This window comes from Eurosta solidaginis, chromosome 1, assembly GCF_040869045.1.
Source record: "Eurosta solidaginis isolate ZX-2024a chromosome 1, ASM4086904v1, whole genome shotgun sequence".
NCBI lineage: Eukaryota > Metazoa > Arthropoda > Insecta > Diptera > Tephritidae > Eurosta > Eurosta solidaginis.
The window spans coordinates 315,201,483-315,228,332 of NC_090319.1; the positions used below are offsets into that span (position 1 = coordinate 315,201,483).

At 37.9% G+C, this 26,850-nt stretch overlaps 1 protein-coding gene across 1 annotated transcript; it reads right to left on the bottom strand.

Annotated features, from left to right (window-relative positions):
• Positions 1-4,944: 4,944 nt before the first annotated feature.
• LOC137240827 (pickpocket protein 19-like) lies at positions 4,945-26,386 on the bottom strand. Its single transcript, XM_067767657.1, has 9 exons — positions 26,172-26,386; positions 25,565-26,090; positions 25,364-25,486; positions 20,241-20,393; positions 18,187-18,328; positions 6,740-6,793; positions 6,399-6,546; positions 6,229-6,332; positions 4,945-6,093 (listed from the first exon to the last, which is right to left on the bottom strand). Exons 1-9 carry the CDS (start codon positions 26,384-26,386, stop codon positions 5,846-5,848), a joined length of 1,713 nt encoding a protein of 570 aa, XP_067623758.1. The 3' UTR covers positions 4,945-5,845.
• Between the last annotated feature and the right edge of the window lie 464 nt (positions 26,387-26,850).

Genomic DNA, 26,850 nt, shown 5'->3' on the forward strand with positions numbered 1-26,850 from the left:
TTCCAATTTGCTGCATTTGCACTCTAGTTTTTATAGGAACAAAAGCTGACGAATGTTAGAACAAAAACTAAAGCAGTTAGCAAAAGAAGAAAATTACAACACCCAGGTCCCTGAATATGCAAGTATAGATCACAACCAAAGGTCGAATGAGCTGGCAAAAGAGGTCACGGCGCTAGAAATTTTATCCTTAGAGGTACAAATTGTATTGTGAAAGGTAAACGGGACGCAAGAGTTGGGGGAAGGTGTGGAACGAAGCACTGGGCTGCAGAGCGTCAAAAAATGTGCGTAAATATAACAACATTAAACTGATAAAGGTATTATTATCACTTAAGGGAGATATTTTAAAAACGTATAGGGATATATCAAACTGTAATGAAGTCTAAAAATTAGACAAAAAAGTTCAAAGATTCTCTCTTGGGGGTATAGAAGGCCATTGACATACCATTGACTTACCCTTCAATTAGAGCTTAACTAGCTAGGTTAACTTGCGCGAATTGGTAACACTGGGCATTTTACAGAATACCTTCTTGGCCGTTTCACCATCCTTCATTCGCTTAACACGGTCTAGGAAGCGAGCCCGCTGTATTTTAGTTCGTTCGGCTATGTTGGTATCTGTCTAAAGCTCATACAGCTCATCATTAAATGCTCTTCGGCACTCACCGTCACCAATCGAACACTCCCAGACCCACATCATTTGATGTTATCATGGTCCATGTTTCTACACCATACATATAACAGAACGGGTATAAGAGTATCGGTTAAAAGTCCCGAAATCCTTTACTATTGTGGAATTATGGCTGCCAATAGTGCCCTCTTTCACCATCTAACCCATCTTGCCAAAACAGGGCAAAGACTCTTGGAGTATTCGATTAAAAGTTCTCCTGAATGTGTATGGTTTTTCTTGTTTTTATGTATTTAATTAGCGAGCTTTGCTCATATTGCTTTATACAATGGTTCTTGTAATTGATATTAGAGAAAAATTGTAAGTTTACAAACGGCGATGGTTACTAGGTCATGTTTCTGAATTTCACTTCTTCATCAGCTAGCTTTTCGGGAGCTGAGCGTTGAACTCGAATCTCCAACATTCATATCGGTGCAAGCCTTTAGCTGCTAAGCCATATGAATGTCCCGTTTTTCGCTGTACAATTGGTCTCTAAGAGTTGCCTTTTTGTTTATATTCCTTTTGTTTTAGTTGGCGCCTACATTCGGTATCTGTTTGGGATGACTGATTTCCTAAGCAGAGCGACGGCCTGGACACTAGATCACAAATTCCAATTTGTTTTTTGCACCAGAGACGCCATTATGAAATTCCTATGTAAAATCACCCCCTGATTCCGAAAATCAAGGTTATTTTTTAATTCTATGGTAACGTTTTTGAGATATTTACAAATTACCGTTTAAAAAAAAAAAAAAAAAAAAAAAAAAAAATTGGGTCCACTTAATCACATATATCTCAAGAACGAATTGATCCAAAACGATTTAAAGCTTTTAAAAGGTAATAAATGTGCATACAACACTTTTTGATAGGCTCTGCAGATTCAAAGATAACGAACAATCACTACGGATTTTTTCAATTTTTTTTTTGTAAAAATATAAAAAAATTTGTACTTTGCGAGGAAGGATCTCGAAAACTTTTTATTTGTTTGCAGATTTTTTTTCTCTGTAAGCTCTGTTTTATTACAAAAAAATAAGCTTTCATTCAACAAAATCGATGGGCTAATACAAAAGTTATAAGCATTCAAGTAAATATATCCATTTAATACTTAAATAAATATAATAAATAAATACAAAATGTGACCTTAGTCAAGTCAACAGTTTTTATAATACTTTTCATAGAATTTTGGACCTTATCTTTTTAAGCGATATACATTTTTCTATCCAGGAGTGCCTCGACCCTTTGTCTACTCCTGGTTTGCATCATGTACCGCTTGTTCTTCATTTAGAGTTTTATGAGTTTAGAATTTAAGGAACAAGTTTTATAAAAAATCTAAAAACTCAAACTTGCCTTCTCATAAAGAAAAGTATTTGCAGTACTTAAAAGAGTTTAAGTCATTGAGCAAGGATTTGAAGAAGAAATATGTGCGTAACTTTGAAGCAGATATAAAATTGAATCCCAAGGCTTTCTGGCGTTATGTTAAGTCTATAAAATCCTGTTCAAGTATTCCCTCCGTTCTGTTCTTCAATGATAAGCAAGCAGACTCTTCATCAGATGCTGCGAATCTTTTCGCTGATTTTTTTAGTTCAAATTTTGACCCAGACTCGGGCGTGAGTAATAACAGGCTTCCTCCTGCTGATTCTATGTTAAATTTTGGTGGTCTCGAGCTCACTTTACACGATGTTGAAAGAGGGATTCAACAAGTAAAATTTTCATCACAGACTGATGTTGATAGCTTGTCGTCTCTCCTTTTCAAAAACAGTTCTGCTATCGCCTACCCTCTATGGCTGCTTTTTAATAAATCCCTCGCGCAAGGGGAGTTCATTGATGCATGGAAAATTAAATTTATCACTCCCATTTTCAAAACTGGCAATAAAAACAATATTGTAAATTACAGACTGATCTCTAAATTATCTACTGCCTCAAAAATTTTCGAACGTATTGTAAAAGAAAAAATTATTTTCTTAATAAATCGTCTAATCTCTGCAGATTAGCATGGTTTCATGTTGGGAAGATCAACCACGTCTAACTTGGCAGTGTTTTTGGAATACTGCATCGACGCTTTTACTAATCGAGCCCAAGTAGATACCGTGTATACCGACTTTTCAAAAGCCTTCGATAAAGTTAATCATAGTATTCTACTATCGAAATTACATTGTTTTGGTTCTCATTCTGTTTTTTTGAAATGGATTAAATCATGTCTCTCCAACCGTAGTTGTACCGTGGTAGTTGATGGTGTGACCACATATCCCTTCATAGCTTCTTCACGCGTTCCTCAAGGAAGCATACTGGGCCCTATTCTTTTTGTGATTTTCATTAATGATATTGCCAGCTGTTTTGAATCTTCACAATTCCTGCTATACGCAGATGATATGAAGATTTTTAACAAGATTATTTGCTCCTCCGATTCAATTAAACTTCAGAAGGACCTAGATAATATATTTACTTGGTGCAAAAATAATAAACTTGCGTTAAATATTAAAAAATGCTATCATGTCCCTTATTATAAATCCCGTTTACCCATTCCTACTTCCTACCACATTTGGGGCGCGCAACTAAGCACTGTGTCCGAGGTCACTGATCTTGGGGTGGTCTTTGATTCTAAGTTTTCTTTTCATATTCATTTAAACTTTACAATAGCTAAGGCTTACTCGATGTTGGATTTTGTTCGACGATTCAGTTCTGATTTTACTTACCCATATAATTTAAAATCACTATATACTACATTCGTACGTTCGAAATTGGAATATGCCGTATTTATTTGGCGGCCGTTTTATGCTTGTCATATTTAACGTCTTGAAAGAATTCAAAAAGTATTTATTAAGTACGCTCTACGTCCCCTTCATTTTGATCTTCCTTTTCCTTCCTATGAATCCAGATGTTAGCTTATCAATCTTAAGACTTTGAATTGCAGGAGAACTTTTCTCTCTTTAATATTTGTTTTTAATTTAATCCGTGGGGCTGTTGATTGTCCCTACCTTTTAGAACGCATTTTCCTTGCTTTTCCATATATATTCTTAAGAAATAAAGCGTATTTTTTTGTCGGATTGGCAAGAACTAATTATGCTGCAAATGCTCCTCTTTCCAGAGCTCTTAAAGAGTTTAACTTGCTCTCAAATTCGTCAATTTTGGACTTTTTGTACTCTGAAAATACTTTCAAATTGTTACTTAATCAAATGTTAAATTAGTGGTTAAATCTTTATATATGTCATTAGTCTGTAAGAAATGTAGCAATTTCAAGATGAGTAAATAAATAAATAAATAAATAAATAAATAAATAAAAAATACCCTACATACATATGTGTTAGTATATCAGTTAGGAGGTAGATTTTCGAAGGGCTATTAGATACAAAAAACTGTTAGTGTCGTTTTCTCAAACCCAGGTACATTTCAGGCAAGATCATATTTTTAAGGCAGGTAGTGTTTTCTTCGTAGAACTAAGGAACCTTTTTGTCTAGGTAGGTTTGAATTTTTACTTGAACTAAACATAAATAATAGTACATGCGCCTTCTTCCTTCATAATATCTGCAAGTCTCCCCGGATACTGTTCAGTTTATAATTGCAATTTATAACCCGTCATTTACTTAAAAATATAATATTGAAACGAATTCGGAGCAATTCCGCTTATTTGCAACCTTCTACTAACGTTCGAATAAATAACTCCACTATTCAATAATGCAATGACCTTTATTAAAGTACTTCACAATAATAACACTTATATACTTCGCTGATAACTTGCTTAAATCAAACTGATTTTCGTGCCTCAACTGTTGCTGCTTTTATACTTTTTGGTTGACATATTTCTAGCCGCTTCTATTTCTAGAGTTTACTAGTTAGTTACCAACTATAAAATTACCAGCTATAACTACGTTTATAGCTTCTCATATGCGCGTTTTTGATTTATTGATGTGCATGCAAGCCACTGCTTAGTATTGGCTTAGAGATGATAGTATCCCTTAGCTTTGCTAATATTCGTGACACTGCCCTCCACCTAAGTCTGATCGTCCCGATCACACAAATTTCTCGATCTAAACGCCGCCAGCCTTTCCAGATGAACCACTTTTATTTTGGTTCGTGGTTTACCAATGGTTTGTATGCGGTAAACTACATCGATCATCCGTTTTACAACTTTGTATGGGCCTTCACAGTTACACCCCAATTTCGGGGACAAACCTTTTTTCCGTTGTGGGTTGTATAACAGCCATAACCAAATCTCCTTCCTGAAAACCTTCCGAATTGTTTGCTTTATCGTATCTGGCTTTCATCTTGTCACTCTTAATCTTTCAGATCGTCTATTACTAGATGAAACGTGTTCCTGGAGCTGTTCACAGTTAATAACTATTTCAGCCTCTTGGCATCTTCCCAAAATAGCTCCTTTGGTCACTTTGAGTGGTGACTTCAACTCATTGAGTACTCTTACCGGAATAAGTCCATCTTGGTTTGTCGTAGCCAGGTTTTTCATACGACTGTTCCGTGAACGAGGCTCCACTACAAAATACTCCCTTTTTTTATATACGTGGTAGAGAGTTTCAATCTCAGCAACTCTTTATACCTGGTTGTTAAAGTTTGCGACCAAAATCTACATACCCGAATGTTCCAGAGGCAAACAAAATCGATCCCTTGACTGTCGGACCCGAAGATGTTTGTATGGAGGTGTACCGAAATCATATACCGAAAAGGACTGACCAAATTCGTAATACTGTCCTTACCTTCGAAGAGTATTTTTGCGGTTACAACAACAATATCTAGAATGTTCCAGCCTACTGAAGTTTAAATAGATATTTCGAGAATTTGATATTTTTGCTTCGATATAATAAGGGACGCGAAATGGATACATATGTAAGGGTAGGTAAGTGACACGATTGGTGATCGGTAAGTGGTAGTTGCATAACAACAGCTGGTTTATGTTAGTTGCCAAATATCCGTTAGCTAATGTCATATGAATTTGACTCACGAGGTGAAACGGTATGTTTATATGCAATCGGTGTTCTATATTTCTATACTTAATAAAGGGGAGGAAGAGGATAGCGGAGTTTTGGGATGAGATCAAGATACACATATACCTCCACGGAACATCAAATTTGTTTTAGAGGTTTTCATATAAAACCTTTAAAATCAAAAGTTTTTTAGTTGTAATTAATATTAGTATTTATATTTTTGGATATGCCTAAGTTTAGACCGCAAAGATTTTCAATGTCTTAAATAGAAAACCGGATATTGGTTCGTATTTTGCACAAACATTTGGCTTTGGCTAAACGAAGTTCGCTTTTTCGAAGTCGATGACTTAGCTTTGCGTTTCCATAAATTGAAGAGTCCATTTAGGGTGTAGCCACGGTCGTTCAAATGCGTATAAAGACCAATCGTAAAATAATAAAATAACTCAACAGCACTCATTAATGAAGCGCCTAGAAAGAGTCCAAAAATGCCGCCCAAGCTACCTGGATAATAAATATATAAAAAAAAAATATATACATTTATAAAATATAGTCCTTTATAGTTCTTAGATAAAAATGAGAGTTTAGAGCAAGTTGAGAAGTGAAACAAACATAAACACATCTTAAGGCTGCACCCACCTAAAAGCTCGACGAAAGTGTAATGCAAATTGGTGCGATACGTTATCATGTAGATGGAGGTATAGTGAACATCCAGATGGATTTGTTTCACAACACTACTCAAGCTAAAAGAAAACCAAAATTATGAATCATTTAAACGACAATAAGAACAACTTAATAATGTGACTTACCCCGCGATAGGCATATTTATTGGAATTGTATCATAGATGAGCTTTTTACACTGCGCCAAACAGTTACATTCTATGTGGCTACTAATGTTCTCAATCACAAGATACTGGCTTTGCTGTTCTGAAACATGGTGCTCAACACTAAAGAATTCTGAAAGATAACAGAAAGGAGATGAAGCTGTGGATGCTTGGTGATCACTCAGTCTCCAAATGAATTTATTATACTGGATTTCAGGTGACAAAAGATGACATGAAACAAATGAGATAGAGCGTTCTCGCACCGCCAGCTCACCCAGGTTGACCTTATACTTAGCCGACGAAATAACGAATTTAATATTACTCACCCCAATTTTCATAAAGACATCTGTAATCTTTGGCCTTACAAGCTATCATATTGTCTAAACGTTGTTCAAAGAATATAAAGAAGAAGAGTAAAGAAAGTTGGAGAAAAAACGGCAAGAAATTATGAGTTCAGATGAAATATATGTAAATATATCACGTTAGCATCTTCATTATTGTGGAAGACAGGGAACAGCTAGATAATTTCAATTCCGAAAAAGAAACTCCCCAAAGGCTTTGAGGAGTGTTATCGATGTTGATGGTCCTTTGCCGGATATAGATCCGGTACCTTCGATTAATAATTAAATTAATAATTAAAACCTAAATATATTTTGCTGATCGCAAAGAGGTAGCTGTTAGTATATTTTTGCTAAGAAGCTTTAAGGCACAGGGTAACATTCTGACTCGTCTTACAACAATTTTCTTGTAAAGTATTCTCGCGAAAGTTATAAAGTAAGATATATCTATCCAATTTTGTACTCCCGACACGATCAACATCTGCTGCTACAACATCAACAACGTATGTAGAAATGTGATAAGGATGACTGTGTATATTTACGTGATACAATCACCCGAGAAATTGTGATTTTTGGAAACAAAATTTATTTATTAAATACAATCATTAAAACAAATAAAAATAAGCCACGAAAATGTGTAGACGGCTTTTAATGAATATATCCCAAAAAAAAAAGAAAACAAGTAAGGAAGGCTAAGTTCGGGTGTAACCGAACATTATATACTCAGCTGAGAGCTATGGAGACAAAATAAGGGAAAATCACCATGTAGGAAAATGAACCTAGGGTAACCCTGGAATGTGTTTGTATGACATGGGTATAAAATGGAAGGTATTAAAGAGTATTTTAAAAGGGAGTAGGCCATAGTTCTAGAGGTGGACGCCATTTCGGGATATCGCCATAAAGGTGGACCAGGGCTGACTCTAGAATTTGTTTGTACGATATGGGTTTCAAATGAAAGGTGTTAATGAGAATTTTAAAAGGCGTGGGCTTAGTTCAATAGGTGGAAGCCTTTTCCAGATATCGCCATATAGGTGGACCAGGGGTGACTCTAGAATTTGTTTGTACGATATGGGTATCAAATGAAAGGTGTTAATGAGAATTTTAAAAGGCGTGGGCTTAGTTCAATAGGTGGAAGCCTTTTCCAGATATCGCCATATAGGTGGACCAGGGGTGACTCTAGAATTTGTTTGTACGATATGGGTTTCAAATGAAAGGTGTTAATGAGAATTTTAAAAGGCGTGGGCTTAGTTCAATAGGTGGAAGCCTTTTCCAGATATCGCCATATAGGTGGACCAGGGGTGACTCTAGAATTTGTTTGTACGATATGGGTTTCAAATGAAAGGTGTTAATGAGAATTTTAAAAGGCGTGGGCTTAGTTCAATAGGTGGAAGCCTTTTCCAGATATCGCCATATAGGTGGACCAGGGGTGACTCTAGAATTTGTTTGTACGATATGGGTTTCAAATGAAAGGTGTTAATGAGAATTTTAAAAGGCGTGGGCTTAGTTCAATAGGTGGAAGCCTTTTCCAGATATCGCCATATAGGTGGACCAGGGGTGACTCTAGAATTTGTTTGTACGATATGGGTTTCAAATGAAAGGTGTTAATGAGAATTTTAAAAGGCGTGGGCTTAGTTCAATAGGTGGAAGCCTTTTCCAGATATCGCCATATAGGTGGACCAGGGGTGACTCTAGAATTTGTTTGTACGATATGGGTTTCAAATGAAAGGTGTTAATGAGAATTTTAAAAGGCGTGGGCTTAGTTCAATAGGTGGAAGCCTTTTCCAGATATCACCATATAGGTGGGCCAGGGGTGACTCTAGAATTTGTTTGTACGATATGGGTTTCAAATGAAAGGTGTTAATGAGAATTTTAAAAGGCGTGGGCTTAGTTCAATAGGTGGAAGCCTTTTCCAGATATCGCCATATAGGTGGACCAGGGGTGACTCTAGAATTTGTTTGTACGATATGGGTTTCAAATGAAAGGTGTTAATGAGAATTTTAAAAGGCGTGGGCTTAGTTCAATAGGTGGAAGCCTTTTCCAGATATCGCCATATAGGTGGACCAGGGGTGACTCTAGAATTTGTTTGTACGATATGGGTATCAAATGAAAGGTGTTAATGAGTATTTTCAAAGGGAGTGGGCCTCAGTTCTATAGGTGGACGCCTTTTCGAGATACCGCCATAAAGGTGGACCAGGGGTGACTCTAGAATTTGTTTGTACGATATGGATATCAAATGAAAGTTGTTAATGAGTATTTTAAAAGGGAGTGGGCCTTAGTTCTATATGTGGACGCCTTTTCGAGATATCGCCATAAAGGTGCACCAGGGGTGACTCTAGAATGCATTTGTACAATATGGGTATCAAACGAAAGGTGTTAATGAGTATTTAAAAGGGAGTGGGCCTTAGTTCTATGGGTGGACGCCTTTTCGAGATATAGCCATAAAGATGGACCAGGGGTGACTCTAGAATTTGTTTGTACGATATGGGTATCAAATGAAAGGTGTTAATGAGTATTTTAAAAGGGAGTGGGCCTTAGTTCTATAGGTGGACGCCTTTTCGAGATACCGCCATAACGGTGGGCCAGGGGTGACTCTAGAATTTGTTTGTACGATATGGGTATCAAATGAAAGGTGTTAATGAGTATTTTAAAAGGGAGTGGGCCTTAGTTCTATAGGTGAACGCCTTTTCGAGATATCGCCATAAAGGTGGACCAGGGGTGACTCTAGAATTTGTTTGTACGATATGGATATCAAACGAAAGGTGTTAATGAGTAGTTTAAAAGAGAGTGGGCCTTACTTCTATAGGTAGACGCCTTTTCGAGAAATCGCCATAAAGGTGGAACAGGGGTGACTCTAGAATTTTTTTGTACGATATGGGTATCAAATGAAAGGTGTTAATTAGTATTTTAAAAGGGAGTGGGCCTTAGTTCTATAGGTGGACGCCTTTTCGAGATACCGCCATAACGGTGGGCCAGGGGTGACTCTAGAATTTGTTTGTACGATATGGGTATCAAATGAAAGGTGTTAATGAGTATTTTAAAAGGGAGTGGGCCTTAGTTCTATAGGTGAACGCCTTTTCGAGATATCGCCATAAAGGTGGACCAGGGGTGACTCTACAATTTGTTTGTACGATATGGGTATCAAACGAAAGGTGTTAATGAGTATTTTAAAAGAGAGTGGGCCTTACTTCTATAGGTAGACGCCTTTTCGAGAAATCGCCATAACGGTGGGCCAGGGGTGACTCTAGAATTTGTTTGTACGATATGGGTATCAAATGAAAGGTGTTAATGAGTATTTTAAAAGGGAGTGGGCCTTAGTTCTATAGGTGGACGCCTTTTCGAGATACCGCCATAACGGTGGGCCAGGGGTGACTCTAGAATTTGTTTGTACGATATGGGTATCAAATGAAAGGTGTTAATGAGTATTTTAAAAGGGAGTGGGCCTTAGTTCTATAGGTGAACGCCTTTTCGAGATATCGCCATAAAGGTGGACCAGGGGTGACTCTAGAATTTGTTTGTACGATATGGATATCAAACGAAAGGTGTTAATGAGTATTTTAAAAGAGAGTGGGCCTTACTTCTATAGGTAGACGCCTTTTCGAGAAATCGCCATAAAGGTTGAACAGGGGTGACTCTAGAATTTTTTTGTACGATATGGGTATCAAACGAAAGGTGTTAATGAGTATTTTAAAAGGGAGTGGGCCTTAGTTCTATAGGTGGACGCCTTTTCGAGATACCGCCATAACGGTGGGCCAGGGGTGACTCTAGAATTTGTTTGTACGATATGGGTATCAAATGAAAGGTGTTAATGAGTATTTTAAAAGGGAGTGGGCCTTAGTTCTATAGGTGGACGCCTTTTCGAGATACCGCCATAACGGTGGGCCAGGGGTGACTCTAGAATTTGTTTGTACGATATGGGTATCAAATGAAAGGTGTTAATGAGTATTTTAAAAGGGAGTGGGCCTTAGTTCTATAGGTGGACGCCTTTTCGAGATACCGCCATAACGGTGGGCCAGGGGTGACTCTAGAATTTGTTTGTACGATATGGGTATCAAATGAAAGGTGTTAATGAGTATTTTAAAAGGGAGTGGGCCTTAGTTCTATAGGTGAACGCCTTTTCGAGATATCGCCATAAAGGTGGACCAGGGGTGACTCTAGAATTTGTTTGTACGATATGGATATCAAACGAAAGGTGTTAATGAGTATTTTAAAAGAGAGTGGGCCTTACTTCTATAGGTAGACGCCTTTTCGAGAAATCGCCATAAAGGTTGAACAGAGGTGACTCTAGAATTTTTTCGTACGATATGGGTATCAAACGAAAGGTGTTAATGAGTATTTTAAAAGGGAGTGGGCCTTAGTTCTATAGGTGGACGCCTTTTCGAGATACCGCCATAACGGTGGGCCAGGGGTGACTCTAGAATTTGTTTGTACGATATGGGTATCAAATGAAAGGTGTTAATGAGTATTTTAAAAGGGAGTGGGCCTTAGTTCTATAGGTGGACGCCTTTTCGAGATACCGCCATAACGGTGGGCCAGGGGTGACTCTAGAATTTGTTTGTACGATATGGGTATCAAATGAAAGGTGTTAATGAGTATTTTAAAAGGGAGTGGGCCTTAGTTCTATAGGTGAACGCCTTTTCGAGATATCGCCATAAAGGTGGACCAGGGGTGACTCTAGAATTTGTTTGTACGATATGGATATCAAACGAAAGGTGTTAATGAGTATTTTAAAAGAGAGTGGGCCTTACTTCTATAGGTAGACGCCTTTTCGAGAAATCGCCATAAAGGTGGAACAGGGGTGACTCTAGAATTTTTTTGTACGATATGGGTATCAAATGAAAGGTGTTAATGAGTATTTTAAAAGGGAGTGGGCCTTAGTTCTATAGGTGAACGCCTTTTCGAGATATCGCCATAAAGGTGGACCAGGGGTGACTCTAGAATTTGTTTGTACGATATGGGTATCAAACGAAAGGTGTTAATGAGTATTTTAAAAGAGAGTGGGCTTTACTTCTATAGGTAGACGCCTTTTCGAGAAATCGCCATAAAGGTGGAACAGGGGTGACTCTAGAATTTTTTTGTACGATATGGGTATCAAATGAAAGGTGTTAATGAGTATTTTCAAAGGGAGTGGGCCTTAGTTCTATAGGTGGACGCCTTTTCGAGATATCGCCATAAAGGTGGACCAGGGGTGACTCTAGAATTTGTTTGTACGATATGGGTATCAAATGAAAGGTGTTAATGAGTATTTTAAAAGGGAGTGGGCCTTGGGTATATAGGTGGACGCCTTTTCGAGATATCGTTATAAAGGTGGACTAGGGTTGACTCTAGAATGCGTTTGTACAATATGGGTATCAAATGAAAGGTGTTAATGAGTATTTTCAAAGGGAGTGGGCCTTAGTTCTATAGGTGGACGCCTTTTCGAGATACTGCCATAACGGTGGGCCAGGGGTGACTCTAGAATTTGTTTGTACGATATGGGTATCAAATGAAAGGTGTTAATGAGTATTTTAAAAGAGAGTGGGCCTTACTTCTATAGGTAGACGCCTTTTCGAGAAATCGCCATAAAGGTGGAACAGGGGTGACTCTAGAATTTGTTTGTACGATATGTGTATCAAATGAAAGGTGATAATGAGTATTTTAAAAGGTAGTGGTCCTTAGTTCTATAGGTGGACGCCTTTTCCAGATATCGGCATAAAGGTGGACCAAGGGTGACTCTATAATGTATTTGTATGATATGGGTATCAAATTATAGGTATTAATGAGGGGTTTAAAAGGGAGTGGTGGTAGTTGTATATGTGAAGGCGTTTTCGAGATATCGACCAAAATGTGGACCAGGGTGATCCAGAACATCATCTGTTGGGTACCGCTAATTGATTTATATATGTAATACCACAAACAGTATTCCTGCCATGATTCCAAGGGCTTTTGATTTCGCCCTGCAGAACTTTTTCATTTTCTTCTACTTAATATGGTTGGTGTGACACCCATTTTACAAAGTTTTTTTCTAAAATTATATTTTGCGTCAATAAACCAATGCAATTACCATGTTTCATCCCTTTTTTCGTATTTGGTATCGAATCATGGAATTTTTTTCATTTTTAGTAATTTTCGAAATCGAAAAAGTGGGCGTGGTCATAGTCGGATTTCGGCCATTTTTTATACCAATACAAAGTGTGTTCAGATAATTATGTGAACTGAGTTTAGTAAAGATATATCGATTTTTGCTCAAGTTATCGTGTTAACGGCCGAGCGGAAGGACAGACGGTCGACTGTGTATAAAAACTGGGCGCGGTTTCAACCGATTTTGCCACTTTTCACAGAAAACAGTTATTGTCGTAGAATCTAAGCGCCTACCAAATTTCACAAGGATTGGTAAATATTTGTTCGACTTATGGCATTAAATGTATCCTAGACAAATCAAATGAAAAAGGGCGCAGCCACCCCAATTTTGAAATTTTCTTTTATTTTTCTATTTTGTTGCACCATATCATTACTGGAGTTGAATGTTGACATAATTTACTTATATACTGTAAAGATATTAAATTTTTTGTAAAAATTTCACTTTAAAAAAATTTTTTTTTACCACGGACGGACGAACGGACATGGCTCAATCAAATTTTTTTTCGATACTGATGATTTTGATATATGGAAGTCTATATCTATCTCGATTCCTTTATACCTGTACAACCAACCGTTATCCAATCAAAGTTATTATACTCTGTGAGCTCTGCTCAACTGAGTATAAAAAACAGGGACTACTTCTTAGAAGACATCGAATAATTGACCGCGCGAGGCAAACTCTTATGTTAATCTATCCTGTTTGATTCCATCTGCATCGATTACTTTGGAATTTCGTTCATTGAATGTGTTATGGCTTAAACAGATAAATTAAGTTACCTTCTTGGCGGACAAGGAAGACACTGAAAATTGTCTACTTTTTACACACCATATGCTTCACTCTACCTGTTGATGGTGACTTATTGTATCTGTTTAAGCTATTAGTCGTCGCTAAATTATTGAATGATTGAAAGTTAACAAACAATGCGTGCATTTGTATCGTTTTATGCTCGTTGATCAACGGCTAAACCACTACCACTAAAATCATAATACTCTTACTAACACATAAGGAGTTTCACTATTGCAGCGCCCTGATCTTAAGAACTGCTTTAATGTCAACGGATACAGAATTATAATAATTAGGTAATACACAAGATCTCCTATTCGCCGTATGTGCTATTCTTTATTAAAATTTTATGTTGGAAACCATGAAAACAACTCAAATCTTAAAGTTTTACATGAATACGATACTCAAACGCTTTACGTGAATAACCCACATAATGAAACTGTCACTCTGGCAGACTGTAAAAGGCGACGTTTAACCAAGGGATGATAATTAGATAGAATTAATAGAATAGAATTACGGTGATTTCCACCCCCTTATAAATGGTGAATAAAGTTAATTTATAAGTAAATTGTCTCTATGTACTTTAGTTATACCTCGATTATTTCGTAAAACACTCCCTTTAATATTTTTCTTATAAAAAATGTACATATGTACGTTGTAAACAAGCATGATGTGCAAAACTATAGATATAGACACAGAGAAAAAACAATTATAAATCGAACAAAGTTGAGTTTAGTTAAAGAATTTTGTATGGGGCCCAATAAACTTACAAAATTTATGCCCGACAATGGAAACAAAGCTTAGGGAAGTTATTACCTAATTTATTTATTATTTATTAAGATGATGAAAAATTTAGTAGTAAGTTTAAGTTGTGGTATACGCGATTTGAAGTTAATTGTACAATACTTTTTCTCCCTATCAGCACGGATGCATCGCTGATAGGTCAACAGTTTCTAATCTAGCTGTATTTAGTGAATACTGCATTGACTTGTTTTCAGCTGCTTCCCAGGTTGATTGCATTTACACAGATTTTTCAAAAGCTTTCGATAGTGTCTCATAGTGCTTTAATTAACAAACTGCGCTATATCGGCTTTAATTCTAAATATCTGCTATGGATAAATTCCTACTTATGCAACAGGAATTGTGATGTTACTATTGACGGCGTATCCTCCAGTCCCTTCAAAGTGACATCTGGTGTTCCCCAAGTAATCTTACAGCTATAAACAGAATTGAGAGAAAACAGAAAGTTTTTCTTAAATACGCCCTTCGCCCGTTAAACTTCTCGGAACCCATCCCTCCTTTTTCGGCTCGCCTTATGCTCTTAAGCTTGAAAGTCGTAGATCCATACTTTCATACTTTCACTTATCCATCACGTATAACATTATTAAATATGGCGGCCACCGTGGTTTGATGGTAGCGTGCTCAGCTTACCACACCGTATGCCCTGGGTTCACACCCCGGGAAAAGCAAGATTAAAATTTGAGAAATACGATTTTTCAATAAGAAGAAAATTTTTCTAAGCGGGGTCGCCCCTCGGCAGTGTTTGGCGAGCGCTCCGGGTGTATTTCTGCCATGAAAAGCTCTCAGTGAAAACTCATCTGCCTTGCAGATGCCGTTCGGAGTCGGCATAAAACATGTAGGTCCCCTCCGGCCAATTTCTAGGGAAAATCAAGAGGAGCACGACGCAAATTGGAAGAGAATCTCGGCCTTAGATCTCTTCGGAGGTTATCGCGCCTTACATTTTTAAACGGTTTTATTTAGCTTGAGTTGACAGGCTGCACGGCCGCATGCACGGCCGTTGTGAACGAATTTTGTAATTGAAATTTAAGTAACTTCCCGATAAGCTACAAGCTTGAAACTTGGAATATAGTTCAGAACCCGATGACAATGCAATAATAAGAAAAAAATCGCCGCTAGGTGGCGCAAGGATCTAGATATTCGCAAAATTCGCATTTGTGGTCCGATTCGGCTCATATTTGGAACACATAATACATGCAAGAATAGAAATCGACCTGTGAAAAAAAAAATCGCCGCTAGGTGGCGCATGGATCGAGATATTCGCAAAATTCGCATTTGTGGTCCGATTGGCTCATGTTCGGAACACATAATACATGCAAGAATAGAAATCGACTTGTGAAAAAAAAAAATCGCCGCTAGGTGGCGCATGGATCGAGATATTCACAAAAATCGTATTTGTGGTCCGATTTGGCTCATATTTGGAACATATAATACATACGAGAATAGAAAGCGACCTATCAAAAAAATCGCCGCTAGGTGGCGCAAGGATCGAGATATTCACAAAAATCGTATTTGTGGTCCGATTTGATTTGGTCCATATTTGGAACACATAATACATACATGAAAAGAAAGCGGCCCACGATGTCCGATTTGGCTCATATTTGGAACAAATATTCTACTGGACTGAGAAGTGACATCAAAATATTTTGGAGTTGGAGGAGGGACAAGAATACGTGGCGCAGAGTCGAGTAAAGTCTTTGGAAGGATTATGTTTTGAGGACTTAGGTTGTTACAAATTGTCAGGAAAGAGTCCTTGTAATAATGAGTCACTAAATGAACTAAATAGAATGAGAAATAATAGGCAATTAAATAAAGACTAAAAACTTGAAATTAAATTATTAAAAAAAATTTTTAAGTTAAACGGTTTTACTGAAAACAATACTTACATGAAATAATAAAAATACGAAAAGCTAGAAAATAATTAGGTAGGTCCTAGGTACTAGTCATCACACTCCTTATCAATCTAGGGCGTTGATCAGAAAATTAAATAAAAGCGTTGGACGCGTCATATTTCTATTGATAGTCATAAGTAAAACCAACTGAACCTTAATCAGGTTATGCTACGCCTCACATTTTTAGAAATTTCACGCGCCCAACGCTTTTATTTAATTGTCTGATCAACGCCCTAGATTGATAAGGAGTGTGATGACTAGTACCTAGGACCTACCTAATTATTTTCTAGCTTTTCGTATTTTTATTATTTCATGTAAGTATTGTTTTCAGTAAAACCGTTTAACTTAAACATTTTTTTTTAATTATTTTATTTTTTATAACATTATTAATGGGTTCATTGACTGTCAATATTTGTCGGAAAAAATTCACTTGAATGTTCCGTAATGAACACTCCCGAATTTTTATCCTTTCTATGGTGATAACTTTAGAACCAACTATGCAAATAAGGTGGGGTGCAATAACACCATACGAAATAAGGCCATAATGGTTTTATTTCGCGTTGCAATTGGAAATAAAGCCATAATTTTGATATGGCCTTATTTCAAATGTCAAGGGAAATAAAGACATCATGATGGTCTTATTGCGTTTTCCAAAATTTATATCCAAAGAAGATAACATAGTTTGGAAGGGGCTGCCAGCGCGGCGGTGCACCGGGGTGCGGCAGGGAATGGCGCGGGACGCGAAACCCGCTCCGCTCGGCGCCACGCGGCAGGCGATCTAACGCTGCCATAATTAATCTACCAAGTTATGCTTATATATATGTATATATATAAAATATTTTTTTAGTTTATCCAAAAAATTGGGAAATAATAACTAAAATTTTTTAATTTATTCGTAACAAGTTGGCCGTAATCTAATTCACGAGAGTACTTGTATTTGAAAATTTGGTTTTATGCTGCGATATATAATAATTTACAAGATTTTCTAAATCCCGTTATTAGCGCATATTCGAAAATTAAATTATTTTCCATTTGCACAACATTTTGGTCAATCGAGATCAATGATTATACTTGACAATTAACAGAAAACACGTGCATTGTGGATATGAAAAGTGTGATATCTTAGGCTTAAGCGTCAAAATTATAAACAGCTGTGATCACCTGATGTTCGACCTAACTATATTGCTTTCATCATCCCTCGCATCTTTCTATCATTCGTTAAAGATAGGAGTTCCGTTTGGACCGGGTGCGCAACCATTAGTTTTGATTTTGAGAGGGTACCATTTTGAATGATGGCTTTATTTATTTTAATTTGATAGCATTTTTATATGGCTTTATTTACAATCTGCATGATTATTCCCAATATCTGCATTGGAAATAACGCCATATGCTGTTATTTCTCAAAAAAATTGGAAATAAGGGAATATAGGCTTATTGCGTATGGTGTTACTTCACCCCACCGCAAATAATGCCCCCATTAATCGCGCTATTTGTGGGTTTAACTCGCTGAGTAGTACATTTGCTCTGGACTTGTCGCTCCCTAGAGCTAATTTTTTTGTTAAGTTTGTATTCTACTCTATAAGTAGGTGGATTCATACGGAACCATAAGTAGATTATACTTAATATTTTAAGTGAATTTTATAATTTAGTCTGTAAGGATTGTAATCCAAAGGCTTGAACAATAAAAAAATATAAATCTTAGGCGTTTTTTTTGAAAGCTCAAAATTTTCAAACTTTTAAAGTCAATAAACCGATAATACAGTTTCGAGCCGATTAAATTTATCCAAACAAGCCGGTATATTTTTCACTGCTAAGTACTGGTACAACTGGCTATAAAAACTTACCACTCATATATTGTGGATAGCATAAGTTCAAATTGCATTTGCATTTCTGGTACACATACTCTTGACGGCAACGTGCATAACAATTAGCAGATCCATATTCCATTCCTGGGAGTGTCTTATATAGAGGGTGATCATTTTCTAACTGTATATAGAATTAAATGTATTATAAAGTAAGATATACAGATAAATACATATGTAAGCATATTACACTGTGCAACATCATATATGGGACGAAATAGTTTAAACCAGTGTTTGCATTTGCTACTCTACAGCAACAATACTAACGAAAAATATGTCCTGCTACTGCTCCCACTCTGAACAAAAACAGAGCATAGAGTAGAGCCGCAGCATAAAAAAAAGATAGCATTTCTTATGATCTGCTACGAGCTGCGCCGTATGGGGTTCAAGGGGTTGTGTAGCGCAATATATAGCTTCTCCAACCCAATTGTCAACCTCACCTTCGAGCGGCGAATCCCGTTTCACTAACAGACGAGGCTCTGGCGACCCCAAGCTCCTCATGGAACTTGGGGGTGGGGAGGGAGGGATGGCCTGAAGGTTTAATGTGGCCATATAAATCGTTCCCGAGATGGTCGGGCCAGCACCTTAATGGTGCTGTGTTACCGGAGCGTATCGGATCTGAATCCGACAAAGGACCATCACATCGATAACACTCCCCAAAGCCTTCGGGGAGTAACCTAATCGCTACAACAACAACAACAACAACAGCTGCGCCGTATTTATAGCAGAATAACAAGCAAGGAAGGATAAGTTCGGGTGTAACCGAATATTACATAATCAGCTGCAAAATTACAGCTTGCGAAACTTTTAAAATACCATCTTTTAAAAGTGGGCGGCCATTGTCCAATATTTTACTAATTTTCTATTCTGCGTCATGAGTTTAACCCACCTTCCAAGTTCCATCGCTTTATCCGTCTTTGGTAATGAATTATCACACTTTTTCGGTTTTTCGAGATTGTCGATATAGAAAGAGTGGGCGTGGTTATAGTCCGATTTCGTTCATTTTAAATAGCGATCTGAGATAAGTGCCCAGGAACTTACATACCAAATTTCATTAAGATACCTCAAAATTTACTCAAGTTATCGTGTTTACCGACAGACGGACGGACGTAGCTAATTGAAATTTTTTTTTTTGCCCAGATCATTTTGATATATAGAAGTCTATACCTATGTATATCGATTAGTTTATGCCGTTACGGGGTACCGTTATGCGAACAAAATTAAACTCTGCGAGCTCTGAGTATAAAACTCCAAACGAAATGCTTTTTGTAGTGGAGCGAGAGTAAAAGGAAATTCAATGCCATTCGCTCTGTTGGGCATTGTTATGCAGAACTTTGTCTTTTCTCTTGTTTTTGTTGTTGGAGCTGATGTAGCGCTGTGAGGCTGTTGTATTTGTACTTGCGGTTTTATTTGTCGATCTTTAAGTTGTTTTTGTAGCTTTTTCTTATTTTTGTTATTGTTATTTCACCGGAATACTCACCTGTGTTCCAACGTAATATTGTAAGTTGCTCTGTGCAAGAATGCCCAATAGAGGATACAGCAATACATGTTCTTTTTTGCTCTCGCTCCACTACACTTTTTACAGTTTTTATTGTGCTTTTTGCTAAAACACCACGTAGCTCGTAGTGGAGCAAAAGAAATGCTACACTTTTTAATGCTACGGCTCTGCTCCATGCTCTGTTCATGTTCAGAGACGGAGCAATAGAAAAAAAAACTCCGGATTAATTTAGCATTTTAAATCATTGGCTTAAACTTTGGATGAATGTCTCCGGCCCATATAAGTTATAGTACAATCTTCAATCTTTCTTATTCTTTGGTCAAATTTTTATACACCGCGCATAAAACTTGAAATTTTTTGGCTTAAAGTTTTAAGTAATAACATAATTTTCTGGAATGGTTGTAAAATTATTAAGATAGCTACAAAGTAACTTTACACAAAGTTTATAAAAATATTTGACGAGAGAACACAAAATTACTTTGCGAGTCATAGTGTTAGTTGAAATGTGTTACACAGTTTAATCCAGCTTGTGATTTACTTCATCCAAAAAACATTTTCTTTCTTCTGGCGAGATGACACGGGTCTTTTCGTCTACAGTAGATAATTGTGGGGTCACTGGAAGTTTTGTGTATGTATTATAATTGATAAACGTTGTAGAACCAGTATATTTTTCCGGCCGTTTCAATATAACCTACAAAGAAAAAAATAAAAGTACTCATGTAGGGTAGTTTTCTAGTGATCAGAATACGCTTTCACACTGGCTAAGTTAGTCATATTTGTCACATGTTGGCAATGTAGAGAAGCGTTTTCTCCCATAAGAACGTCCCAAATGTCGGCTAACAAATCTGCATTATGTTACTAGCCAAATTTTCGGCACATCTCCCACTATCCTGCATAATGAGCTTCTTATACTCATGCTTTTGGTTACTTTTTGGCTAGGGAACTATGTTTATTCACCTTGCCAGACTATATTTTAATCTTAAAGCCCGAAGCGCTTGGACATAATTTGCCTCTGTGGGTAGGACCATTACTTTCGAACACACCGAGGAAGTTATCTACGGCAGACTATACTTGCGTCCCTCAGCGTATGCTGCTTGCTGCTCAAAGGTGCTTACTTTTCTAGCTATTTGTATTATTAGCGATATCAATAAGTCAGTTGAAGCACCTTTACTTTAAAGGGGCTCTTTTATTAAGAGTTTTTTCTCAAGGTGCCCTTAGCCTTCGTTTCCAATATGTAGGAAGTGCGGTTTGGAAGAGGAAACAATCGAGCACGTTCTGTGGTCGTGCGCTGCGCTTACCAGGCTAAGACTCCAGCTATTAGGTGTGATGCAGATGTCAGATCTAGGAGCATCAAGTGGCTTAAGTTCTAGGAAGCTTCCAGTATTGCCAAGAGGGCGTTATTTTAGATTTTTTGAGCTATAAGGCTTCATAGATGAATACAACTTATTTGTTTTGTGTTTATATTAGTTTATTATACTCAGTTGAGCAGAGCTCACAGATTATATTAAGTTTGATTGGATAACGGTTGGTTGTACATATATAAAGGAATCGAGATAGATATAGACTTCCATATATCAAAATAATCAGGATCGAAAAAAAATTTGATTGAGCCATGTCCGTCCGTCCGTCCGTCCGTCCGTTAACACGATAACTTGAGTAAATTTTGAGGTATCTTGATGAAATTTGGTATGTATGTTCCTGAGCACTCATCTCAGATCGCTATTTAAAATGAACGATATCGGACCATAACCACGCCCACTTTATCGATATCGAAAATTACGAAAAATAAAAAAATGCCATAATTCTATACCAAATACGAAAAAAGGGATGAAAAATTGTAACTGGATTGGTTTATTGACGCAAAATACAACTTTGGAAAAAACTTTGTAAAATGGGTGTGACACCTACCATATTAAGTAGAAGAAAATGAAAAAGTTCTACAAGGCGAAATCAACAGCCCTTGGAATCTTGGCAGGAATACTGTTAGTGGTATTCCATATATAAATAAATTAGCAGTACCCGACAGATGATTTTCTGGATCACCTGGTCCACATTTTGGTCGATATCCCGAGAACGCCTTCACATATACATCTAAGGGCCACTCGCTTTTAAAACCCTCATTAATACCTTTAATTTGATATCCTTATCGTACAAACACATTCTAGAGTCACCCCTGGCCCACCCTAATGGCGATATCTCGAAAAGGCGTCCACCTATAACCCTAATGCCCACTACCTATTAAAATGCTCAGTAACACCTTTCGTTTGATACCCATATCGTACAAACATTCTAGAGTCACCCCTGGCCCACCAGCGATATCTCGAAAAGACGTCCACCTATAGACCTAATGCCCACTCCCTATTAAAATGCTCAGTAACACCTTTAGTTTGATACCCATATCGTACAAACATTCTAGAGTCACCCCTGGCCCACCCTAATGGCGGTATCTCGAAAAGGCGTCCACCTATAGACCTAATGTCCACTCCCTCTTAAAATGCTCATTAACACCTTTCGTTTGATACCCATATCGTACAAACATTCTAGAGTCACCCCTGGCCCACCCTAATGGCGATATCTCGAAAAGGGTCCACCTATAGACCTAATGTCCACTCCCTCTTAAAATGCTCAGTAACACCTTTCGTTTCATACCCATATCGTACAAACATTCTAGAGTCACCCCTGGCCCACCCTAATGGCGATATCTCGAAAAGGCGTCCACCTATAGACCTAATGCCCACTCTCTCTTGAAATGCTCAGTAACACCTTTCGTTTGATACCCATATCGTACAAACATTCTAGAGTCACCCTTGGTCCACCTTTATGGCGATATCTCGAAAAGGCGTCCACCTATTGAACTAAGGATTACTCCCTTTTAAAATACTCATTACCACCTTTCATTTGATACCCATATCGTACAAACACATTCTAGAGTCACCTCTGGCCCACCCTAATGGCGATATCTCGAAAAGGCGTCCACCTATAGACCTAATGCCCACTCCCTCTTAAAATGCTCAGTAACACCTTTCGTTTGATACCCATATCGTACAAACATTCTAGAGTCACCCCTGGCCCACCCTAATGGCGATTTCTCGAAAAGGCGTCCACCTATAGACCTAATGCCCACTCCCTCTTAAAATGCTCAGTAACACCTTTCGTTTGATACCCATATCGTACAAACACATTCTAGAGTCACCCCTGCCCACCCTAATGACGATATCTCGAAAAGGCGTCCACCTATAGACCTCATGCCCACTCACTCTTAAAATGCTCAGTAACACCTTTCGTTTGATACCCATATCGTACACAAATTCTAGAGTCACCCTTGGTCCACCTTTATGGCGATATCTCGAAAAGGCGTCCACCTATAGAACTAAGGATTACTCCCTTTTAAAATACTCATTACCATCTTTCATTTGATACCCATATCATACAAACACATTCTAGAGTCACCCCTGGCCCACCCTAATGGCGACATTTCGAAAAGGCGTCCACCTATAGACCTAATGCCCACTCCCTCTTAAAATGCTCAGTAACACTTTTCGTTTGATACCCATATCGTACAAACATTCTAGAGTCACCCCTGGCCCACCCTAATGGCGATATCTCGAAAAGGCGTCCACCTATAGACCTAATGCCCACTCCCTCTTAAAATGCTCAGTAACACCTTTCATTTGATTCCCATATCGTACAAACACATTCTAGAGACAGCCCTGGTCCACCTTTATGGCGATATCTCGAAACGGCGTCGACCTATGGAACTAAGGATCACTCCTTTTCAAAATACTCATTAACAGCTTTCATTCGATACCCATATCGTACAAACATATTCTAGAGTCACCCCTGGACCACCTTTATGGCGATTTCTCGAAAAGGCGTTCACCTATAGAACTAAAGCCCATTCCCTTTTAAAATACTCATTACCACCTTTCATTTGATACCCATATCGTACAAACACATTCTAGAGTCACCCCTAGTCCACCTTAATGGCGATATCTCGAAAAGGCGTCCACCGATAGACCTAAGGCCCACTCCCTCTTAAAATGCTCAGTAACACCTTTCATTTGATACCCATATCGTACAAACAAATTCTAGATAATATAGCAAATTTATATACAAAATTTCAGGCAAATCGAAAAGGACGTATGTAAATAGGTATGTGGGTATTATTAATTCATGTCTTTATTTCGCAAACCAATCCTAGTGTTACCCTGATCCACGTTTTGGCCTATGTCTCGAGACCCTAGTCAGAAATAGGTATTAAAATTACCCTGTACTGAAGCACTAATTAACAGCTTTCATTTGTTACCCATATTGTATAAACAAATTCTAGAGGTACCCGGGTCCCCAGCGGGTTAGGGGGTTAGAATATACCCGCGGTAGGTATGTCTGTCGTAAGAGGTGACTAAAATACCGGATTCAAGGGGTCTGTGTATCGCAGCCCTTTCAGGTTGCCAGCGCAATACATAGCTTCTCCAAACCCAATTATCAACCTCACCTATCCGTGGCGAATCCTGTTTCATTAACAGCCGAGGCTCTGGCGACCACGAACTCCTGGTTGATCTATGGGTGGGAGGGCGGTATGGCATAGAAGGTCGCATGTGATCATAACAAATCGTTCCCGAGATGGTCGGGCTTGGTACCGGAACGTACCGGATCTGCATCCGACAAAGGACCATCAACTCGATAACACTCCCCACAGCATTCGGGAAATGTCCTTATCGCTACCAAAACAACAACAGGGGTATCCGAGTCCACGTTTTGGACTATCTCTCGAGACCCTAGTCACCCAGAGGTATAAAAAATACTCTGTACTAATTCAGACATCAACAGCTTCAATTTGATACCCATAATGAAAAACGCATCCTAGTGTTACCCTGATCCACGTTTTCGCCTATATCTCGAAACCTTAGTCACCAAGGGGTATGAAAATTATCCTCTAATAAAGCACTCATTAACAGCTTTCATTTGTTATCCCTATTCTATAAACACATTCTAAGGGTACCCGGGTCCATGTTTTGGCCTATATCTCGAGACCCTAGTTACCCAGGGGTATCAAAGTACTCACAAACAGCTTCCATTTGATAGCCATATGGTACAAACACATCCCAGGATTACCCAGATCCACTTTTGGATCTCAAGACCATAGTCAGAACGGGATAAAAAGTATCCTATATCCGTCTCCTGGTTCTAAGCTACCTCCCCACCAATTTTCATCCGTTCATCCGTCCTTGAGTTATAAATAGTGTAACTAACACCACTTTCTTATATATATAGATAAAATATTACGTATACGCAGTGGTATACCTCTTTTCAGTTAGTATGGATGCATGTGCACATTATTAACTTTACATACATATATGAAATATAACCTATCCTATACTTCAAGTTAGACCAAACTACACACAGAGTGCAAGATAAATTCAAATTCGGTTTAGTAGTTTAGGAGTCCATCGCGGACAAACATATTGACACGTGATTTTTATATATAAAGAAGAACAATGCCGCAGTCCAGTGCATTGCCGTAGCCGAAGAAAAGAAACTTCTACTAGATAGTGAATGATATAGTAATCATAGTGAGGTATAGAGTTTTTCTAGTCGATGCCTACGTGCCTACCACCTGGCTAGCACTGACGTACATATTAAAATCAACTCGGTACTTACATAAACTCCGTTTGTTTCAGTGAGACCCGGTGGCTGTTTACTTTCATTGAGATTGATAAATATGTCAAGACCAGTTCCTTCACCAATATCCGAGTTATGATAAGGATAAAAACGATTATTTCGCTGGGAGTTAACAATGAGCGGAACGGAGAGTGAACAAATTGTTATAAGTAATTATGTAAACGTAAAGACAATTGTTACTTGTTTCTGCTGATTTTTCTCGGAAATCAACGAATTGAACATCATACAAAATCCATATTCCGTAAGCTCCATTTCAAACAGTTCACAGCAATTATAACTCTTTTGACGCCAGAAACAAGGCTGTTGAAATATCTCATCACACGAAAAGCTCACATGCGCCATTACGGCTTTTATATCCAATTTATCCAATACCGAAAGATTCAATTCAGGCTTCATTAGTGGTTGTAAATCTTGGAATTTGCCAAAACGAAAATTACTTAAACTGGCAAAGAATTGACGAAAAGTTTCGATGACCTCAACGCTAGCATTTGGTGGCATGAACAATTGATGAGCAAGCAAAAGTTTAGGCCAATTAATGCGATTACGTGGACAAATGCCAATTGATGGGAATGGTACTATGAATATGGGTGACATGGAATCATCTACGACAGTGACTAAACGTTGCGCAAAGTATAAGTCGGTAAATTGTTGGTAAACGTAAAGGCAACTGCAGGTGGTGGCGATGAGTAGCAGCAGCCAGATGACTCTAAAATCCACAGAGGGAGATTGAATACACACAGTGATTATGATGAAATGTTGAATGAATACAAAAAATAGATCATATCACCGTTCGTAGTAGCGACGTTGGGTATCTGTAATGTTTTTGATGCCATGAAGACTGGAAATCTCACAATAATTTCTGCTATATAACAATAGGTCATGACACAAATTTGACTTCTTAAATGTGGGTTTTAGCGTTCTTGCATTGGGTAGCAGCAATTGATTGCGCCCTTTCCTTTGTTTAGTAGGACAGGGAAGCTCGTTGAAATATATTTGTACCATGTGCTTACGAAATGAGCAACTTGGGCTGCTTAACTGTGCATACTAAGAGAATTTAGGTGAAACTGATTGGCATATAAATGGAATTTGTGGTTTATATAAGAATGCATTGAAACTTAATTACTATGAGCGAGTGAACTATTTACAGGGATGGCATGCGGCGTTGATTACTGCATGCAAATATTAAGGACGTAAGACATTGCTGGCTCAAATCTAAGGTTGCTTACACGCACACAAACACAATATAAAGGACTTTCAGCTCATATAAATAATACGAAGTTATTTTGTTTACATTGAGATAAAGTCCTTTATTTGTTCATTTATATAGATTCATTAATCATTTAATTGGTTGGTGGCAGCATTTCCATACTATTCTTAGTGAATACTGAATCTTCAGTTACAGGAATTCGAAGTGAAAAATAAATAACGATGGGTTGTTGTTGTTGTTGCTGTTGTTGTAGCAGTGC